Raw genomic sequence first — 7,951 nt, 5'->3', positions numbered from 1 at the left:
AGTGGAATATTTATCAATCTAATATTTATTTCAGGAATGAAAAAAAAATAAATATCAAGCTTTATTTAGTGGAATATTTATCAATCTAATATTTATTTCAGGAATGAAAAAAAAATAAATATCAAGCTTTTCAAATTCCTTGAGAAATACTGCCAACTCATCCTATTCTTCTGTCAGTGTTAAGAAACTACATTTCCCTTTGGCCAATTTCTAGTTGTTCTAGGTGTGTAGTATCTATTGCTAGGACTTCAGAAGCCAATGAGCAACCTGCCTGTCACATGCTCCAACAAATGGTCTCTTCCCCCATGCAGTGTATCTAAGCAGAGAAGCAGCTCTCCTAAGATGATAACCAATACAGCATAGAATATTGTTAAACCTATGGCTTATTATCCTGCAAAGTTTACCCCAGCAGGCTGCCAAAAGGAAAAAAAAAAAGCCTAGCAATTTAGCAATTTGGTTTTCTACCAGGCAGTCCCCATTTAGCTAGTTGTAGCTTAGAAGCAGATGTCTGAGAGCAAGCAGTTCAGCAAGCCTGCAGTCAGACGCTTTTGTAGAGCTTTTTTCTTAAAAGGAAAAATTGAGGCAGGTCAATGGATTACAACTTCCTGGGCTTGCTTTTGTTATCTATAAAGTATCACCACTAAACCTGCTTTGCTAAAGTGAAACTCCAAGGCTTAAAAAAGCATCTTTCCTTCTAAAAATTAAATAAACTGGTTTAAAAAAAAAAAAACTCAACATTAGTAGAGAGGGGAAAAAATACCCACAAGTCAGTAAGAGCTAAATAACATACTTTTCCCTTTAAGGAAAACATGTAGCATAAGAAAACCTTATTTTTAAAAAACTGCAATGAAATTTCTTGAAACCACACATCTTAGGAAAGCTTGATTATTAATTCTTCCAGAGGAACTGTTAACATTTAAATGACAAAACTCTATTAACCACTATTCTTCAATTATTTCACTATCAAATTAAATTTAAGAAAATACACACAATCCTATCTTGGCATCCAAAACAAAAATTTCTTGGTGTTTTTTGGGGGGTTGGGGAGACTAAAGAGGAGGTGTCTTTTTCATCAAACCTCTTATACTGGTTCACTTCTCATTAATTTGGTCTCGTGTGTGTGTGTGTGTGCGCGCGTGCATGTGCGCGCGCGTGCGCGCTTCTGCCCAGGTTAATTTTAAGAGTAAGGTTGTCTCTAAGCATGTACTGTAAAACTGTAAAATTTTTTCCACTCTTCATGGACCATTTACAATCTGCAAGGTTTGGGGTGGATATGAAATGTATTCCTGCCAATGGATAGCCACATCAACAGTGCTGAAAACCAATCCTTCTGTTTTGCTCATTGGGCCATATGGTTCCATGAAAAAGGAGCTAAACAAAAGTGCAACTAATGCACCTTGTCAATCTGGGTTTAGAGTAATTATCTGATACAATGGTAAAGAAACTGTAGATGAATATATTCTCTCATTCTTCAGTCGTCTACCGCTATAAACATATACTAATTCATTGGAAGAACAAAAAATCAGGTCTAAGGCCTTTTCTATTTTACAGGAACTATATTTTAAAGAAAATACATTGCAATAAAATTATATATATATTATATATATATATAATATATATATATAACAGTTTCAACCAGAATACCGGTGTTTTGTAGTAACGTCGTCCAAAAGATTAAGGATCATGGTTTAAAACCCTTTCCAGTAAGTGATTTGAGTACCCCAGAGCAATTAACAAGCAAGCTGAAGCACCAAGATAAAGTTGTGTCCCCCTAGTGACCTCTAGAGTGGAGCTAAGCTCCCACAAGCAGGACTGGGGGAGAAAGCAAGAAGCATGTCAAAACCGAGCGCGCTGCTGTAACCTAGCCATTATATTCAATAATGTACCGGTTCCCATCTCAGAGGGCTGGTCCTGTTTTATATAACCTTAACGCCAATAAGTCTCCGCCTCCTGGCCAAGAGGCCCATTGGGTCGAAATCCAACTTCAAGCACCTTCTCTTCCTCCTCCCCAAGTTGCTGAGGTCCGGCACCCCACCCCCAGGCGCACAGCCATCCTCCACGTGCGCGGTAAGGAACGGACTTGCACCTCTCTGCAGTGCTGCAGACAACCTCTCCGCCACTGCCGGTTCCCCAGCGAGAGCGCGGGAGCAGGAGGGAGCCGGAGACCTGCGACGTCTACGAGTCCCCGCTTCAGGCGCCTGAGGCCGGTACACCAGCTCCCAGGGCGCAGCGCTCTGCGAATCCTGGGGACGCACCCCTCCGCCCCGCCCCCCTCCTGCCCCGCCAAGCCCGATGCTGCTCACGAGGCTCCCTCCCGAGTGCAGCCCTGGACCACCCCAGCAACAAGCTCTTCCTTGTCCTTTCTGCCATCGTTTCTCCTCCCCTGAACTTTCCAACTTTGGAACCCCCGGTTGCAAAGGAGCAACAGAGGGGGAGACTGCTCGGCCAGAGTCACTGCCCGCCTACCCAGGTCGGGAAGGGGGAAATAGAGCCTGCAGGGACTCGGCTGGTAGCAACTCCTCTTGACCATTGGGCAAAAGGAGAGGCAGACAGCTATTACCTCCTCAGGATGGAGGTTGGGAAAATGGATGCAGAACTTGTCACCCTAGGGATGAAGGGGCGGTGGGGGGGGGGAGCTTGGGAGGAGGGAATAGGAGAGACCAAGGAAAAAACTCACTCTCTCTGGCACACACGCGCGCGCGCGCACACACACACGCACACATGCAGCCTGTTTTCTAAAAGGACGAGACGCTACGAGCCAGGAGTCTCTTTTCTCCCCACCGCCTTCAGGGGGGAACGCGCAACAGATACCCAAGCTCTCCGAGTAGGAAAGGGGTGGGGTGATAGAAAGAATCTCCAGGTTTCCGCAGGTTAGAAAAACGGGACAAACTCCTGTCAGAGTCTCCCTGGAGGCAAAGGGAGGTAGGTGCAGCAACGCTGAGGTCCCTCCACCTCCCCGAGAAGGCAAACTCTTCCCCTGCAGGCAACCTTCCACCTGGCGGAGTCTGGATGTAAACAGGCAGGACCGAGGGGCGGACCGCGGGTGGGAGGTGGGATGGGCCGAGATGAGAACAGAGCGGAACTCACCCTTGCTGCTGGGGGGCTCTCTCTTCTTGGCCATCTTCTGCCCCCGCCCCTCCCCCAGACCCCCCGCGCGTTTCCTCCGGCTGCCGCCCAGCTCCCGAAGCCCGCTCGGCGGTTTCCAGGGCGAGCTCTCGCCGCGGCTCCCCGCTCAGCAAGCTCTTTGTTGCTGTGATGGCATCTGCGAGGCGACGGCAGCGGCGGCGGCGGCGGCGGCCGCCCGGCTGCACGCTCGGCTCGGCTCGGCTCGGCGGGCGCTGGCGCCGCCGCCCCTCCGCTCTCGGCCGCGCAGCGCTGCGAGCCTCGCGCTCGCGCTGCTGTGGCCGCTGTGGCTGCGGCGGCGACTGTTGATGCTGCTGTGCCGCTCCAGCTGCTGGAGGGGGCAGCGCAGGGTCCCCGGCGCGCCCGCCCAGAGCTGACCTCCCCCTTGCCCACACTCCCTCCCTCCCCCACTCCCCCACGCCGGTGTCCCGTCTGAGCCGCCAGCTCCAATCCAACCAGTGACGGCGCCGTCATCTAGCAGCCGCTGCTGGGGAAGGCGGCGGCGGCGGCGGTGGGGGGCTGCTGGGGGAAGCTGGGAGCCCTCGGCTCTCTGGGGCCAGGAAGTGGAAAGCCTGGCAGCCCGACTCTGGTGAAGCCCGCATTCTGCCTGCCTGCTTTCCTCCGGGTCTCCGAAACCCCCTCCCCGGCGGCAGGACGCGGTGTGGGGGGCGGGGGGGGGGGTGCCGCGAAAGACACCCGTCCCCATAGGCCAACAAGAACTCTCGCCAACTGCAAGAGAACGAGCACGGGCACCAGCGACCCGGCCCAGCCACCGACCTCCCAAAAGCCTCCTCGGGGCACCAATTCCGAACGAGCCTCGGAGCACGCGGATGCCTCTGCCGCTCCAGAACCAAGAAGGGAAGAGGGAAACTGGAAGCTAGTGGAGAGGGAAAATTTAATTCCAGAGGCAGCCCACCTCCAGACACTTGGAAGAACGACCTAGTTCACGCCCTAAACCTCTTTGTAACGAGAACTCAGGACAGTTCCCTTGGGGCTGTGGGAATAGAGGGAAGAAAACTTCAAGCTCTCAGATGTTGGAGGGCCTGGGATGGGGGGTGGGGTGATTTCTTGGCCTCAGGTACAAATTTTGTCCCGGCGGCCGCATTCTTTCTCTCCCTGACTGGGGGTTTGGGAAGTTTTCCTTTTCCTGGAGGAGCTGTTCTCCTCTGGCGTGCTGATCAGAGAAGGACTCTCACCAGTGTCCCAGGATTGCAAGGGCATGCAAAAGTTTAAGACACGTCTGAGAATGTAAAGATAGTAACCAGGCTTTAAAAGAAGGGCAGAAGGGGTAGAATGGGGAGGGGGTTACCGGTGTGGAAAAGAATACAAAATCTTTTTTTTTTTTTTTTCCTTTAGAGGAGCTGAGTTTTCCCTTAAACCTACTTACTAATTCACAGTGATCTTAACACTTCTCCTTTCCTTTCCCTCCCTACATTTCCAATCTAATCTGATTATCGAAATATCCAGTGATTCCATTCAGGACCACTAGTCAGAAGTTGCCCCAGCATCAGTGGTGTATAGCAGAAAGAACACTGGAGTCCAAAACCCTGGTTTTGAGTTCTGGCTCTGGAACTTCATGGCTCTGAAAACTTGCAGAAATCCTCTATTCTTCTGTTTTCTGGTTTGTAAAATATCATCTCAAAGATTCCTTCCAGCTCTAATAAATGTCCTGTGATTTTTTGTATCGCAAAATCATAACACATTTTTTGCACTTTCTGAATTTAACTTTACATCATGTATTGAAGTAAGTAATCTGAAGAACATGTGAAATACCCAACCCCTCTCACAACAAAGGCATGCATTGGATATAAAACAAATAGCAAGCTTATTTTAATTAGCAAAATAGGCCCAGTCTCTGGGTAGTAAGAGTAGTAATTCAAAACTACTCTGTCGGGGTACCTGGCTGGCTCACTCAGCAGAGCATGCTATCCTTGATGTCAAGGGTAGTGAGTTTGAGTCCCACCTTGGGGGTAGAGTTTCCTTAAAAAAAAAAAAAACTACTTTGTCATCTCTTCAAACTCTTAAGGTGTGCAAATATTAGGCTTGTAAATATTCTTAGTCCATTGTATGTGTTCATATTTTATCACTAAGTACTAATTATTGCCTTCATTAGAATAATATCATTTATTAATTACTTTTACATCCTTTATTTCATTTAATCCCAACCACACACCTGTGAGTTTAGATTGCAGGTCCTGTCTTCCATGTTTTATAGGTAAGAAAATGAGATTCATGAAGTTTCATTGACTTGTACACAGCTCCAGGACTTTAATGCAGCTCTTCTAACTCAGTACCAGGCTCTTCCCATGATACCAGCCTATGAAATAAAATCTTTCTGCTTCAGATCAGGGAGAGGTTCCTTTTTTCTATTTACTCCTTCCATGGTGTCAATACTATTCTCGGCAGAGGCCACTCAAAGATTTAGTTGACAAATTATGTCTATTTTTTTACATATGGATATAATTAATATGTTTTTACACTTGTAGCACTTCAAGGTGTTTTTACATGCATTTTCTCAGTTGAAGGTCACAACTATCACAGGAGATCATCAAGAGGTTTATTCAGCCCCACCGAACAGATGAGGAAACAGACTCAGAGACTTTAGAGTCACAACACCTTCCAGGCCACGTGTTACCTGATTAGCCCGCACTGCATATTTGTGTTTAACAGTAACAAATGGAATGCCTATTAAAATACATGACACAAGCCATCTAAATACGTATGCTGTACTTGAGTGAAGGGTAGGGATTGTGCAACAGTCCCAGGTTACCTTGTAGGAATGGAAACCTAGAGATGTCAGGATTTTGATTTTTCAATAGGAGTCAGGAATCCAGATTTCCAGTTAAAATATCTTTGTTGATGTTGGTTAACATATAAAACAAAACAAAACACGGCAGGCCTAATGGGCCACATTTGCCAGTAATACTGCAGCCTATGGGTTGTGTCTCTGTGTCTGTTTTTACCATCTCATCAATTGAGTTTTATCATCAGAGAGAGATAGAACTGAATCCTTGGGTATAGTTCTGATTCTGATGGTGTCTACATGTCCTCAGAACTAGAGATTATCAAGATTTTGAGTCCAATCAATCATGATTTCTAAAGAGAGATTTCCAGAGATTGGTGTTTCTAAATTTCTGGCTGTTCTTGTAGCCACCAATAAGAATCACTACAAATAAATAATTTTTAAGTCACATGTGATTCTGCTGGGCACGAGGAAACTTACACATTTATTTGATGATGATGAAGATGATGATGATGAAAAGAAGGACAAAATTGGCCTAATCTCTATTTCCCTTACAGAAATATTCTGAATGAATCCTTTCAAAAAATAGCTATGGTGCTAAAATGGCAACTTTAGTTAAATGTAGTATAATCATTCTCCTTAGATCATTCTAGCCCTGTCAAGACTCCCTATAGAGTAAAAGATAATCAGAATAGAGGAAAGGAATACATGTTCCTCATGTGAAAGTAGCAAGTGAGCTCAACAGGGAAAATGAACTTGCCATACATATTATACTAAAGACCAAAATGAAAATATATTTCATACTACACAAAGCATAATTGTCACTAATTGTATGTTACTGCAATTGCAGTAAAAAGGTTGAAAAATATAACCGTCAGAAGAGTGTTTCTTGCTGAAATATTCTATTCTGAATGCCTAACTATAAATTAACTACTATAGTTGAGGGGAAATGAAAAGGGAGGAAAAAAAGCCCCAATGATTTTAATCATGTTAATACCAAATGATGTCAAAAGATCTGAACTCACTCCACTTTTGAAAAAAATCTTGCATTTTTAAAATTGATGTGCAAAAAGAAAAAATAATACCTCAGCTGAGGTTTTAAGGGAACCTACAATTCTGTGACTAGAACTAAAAAAAGGTTAAAAAAAAAAAAAAGGATGGTGGGAAGAGAATGGGATAGTCAACAAGTGCATTAAAAAAAAAAAAATTCCTGGGGCACCTGGGTGGCTCAGTTCATTAAGCCGCTGCCTTCGGCTCAGGTCATGATCCCGGGGTCCCGGGATCGAGTCCCATGTCGGGCTCCCTGCTCCGTGGGAAGCCTGCTTCTCCCTCTCCCACTTCCCCTGCTTGTGTTCCCTCTCTCACTGTGTCTCTCTCTGTCAAATAAATAAATAAAATCTTTGAAGAAAAAAAAAGACATGTCTCTAAAGGCAAGGGAAACAAAAGCAAAACTGAACTTTTGGGACTTCATCAAGATAAAAAGCTTCTGCACAGCAAAGGAAACAGTCAACAAAACTAAGAGGCAACCCACGGAATGGGAGAAGATATTTGCAAATGACATTACAGATAAAGGGCTGGTATCCAAGATCTATAAAGAACTTCTCAAACTCAACACCCAAAAAACAAATAATCCAGTCAAGAAATGGGCAGAAGACATGAACAGACACTTCTCCAAAGAAGACATACAAATGGCTAACAGACACATGAAAAAATGTTCAACATCACTAGCCATCAGGGAAATATAAATCAAAACCACAATGAGATACCACCTTACACCAGTTAGAATGGCAAAAATTAACAAGACAGGAAACAAGTGTTGGCGAGGATGTGGAGAAAGGGGAATCCTCTTACTCTCTTGGTGGGAATGCAAGCTGCTACAGCCATTCTGGAAAACAGTATGAAGGTTCTTCAAGACGTTAAAAATAGAACTACCCTATGACCCAGCAATTGCACTACAAGGTATTTACCTCAAAGATACAGATGTAGTGAAAAGAAGCAGCACATGCACTCCAATATTCATAGCAGCAACGTCCACAATAGCCAAACTGTGGAAGGAGCCGAGATGCCCTTCAACAGACGAATGGA

At 45.4% G+C, this 7,951-nt stretch overlaps 1 protein-coding gene across 4 annotated transcripts in view; it reads right to left on the bottom strand.

The window, feature by feature from the left end:
* SLC44A5 (solute carrier family 44 member 5) overlaps positions 1-3,309 on the bottom strand; it is a 351,239-nt gene extending 347,930 nt beyond the window's left edge. For 2 of the 4 annotated variants that reach the window (XM_032425923.1, XM_032425947.1), the window contains exon 1: positions 3,088-3,309. In XM_032425923.1, the coding sequence (XP_032281814.1) occupies positions 3,088-3,121 (34 nt within the window). In that variant the 5' untranslated portion in view covers positions 3,122-3,309. The remainder of the gene's footprint in view (positions 1-3,087) is intronic. The other 2 variants (XM_032425932.1, XM_032425957.1) reach the window with 1 other exon arrangement.
* Between the last annotated feature and the right edge of the window lie 4,642 nt (positions 3,310-7,951).

The sequence above is a fragment of the Phoca vitulina genome, unplaced genomic scaffold (assembly GCF_004348235.1).
Source record: "Phoca vitulina isolate PV1807 unplaced genomic scaffold, GSC_HSeal_1.0 scaffold2, whole genome shotgun sequence".
NCBI classification, from domain to species: domain Eukaryota; kingdom Metazoa; phylum Chordata; class Mammalia; order Carnivora; family Phocidae; genus Phoca; species Phoca vitulina.
This window is presented reverse-complemented; position numbering and strand designations above follow the sequence as displayed.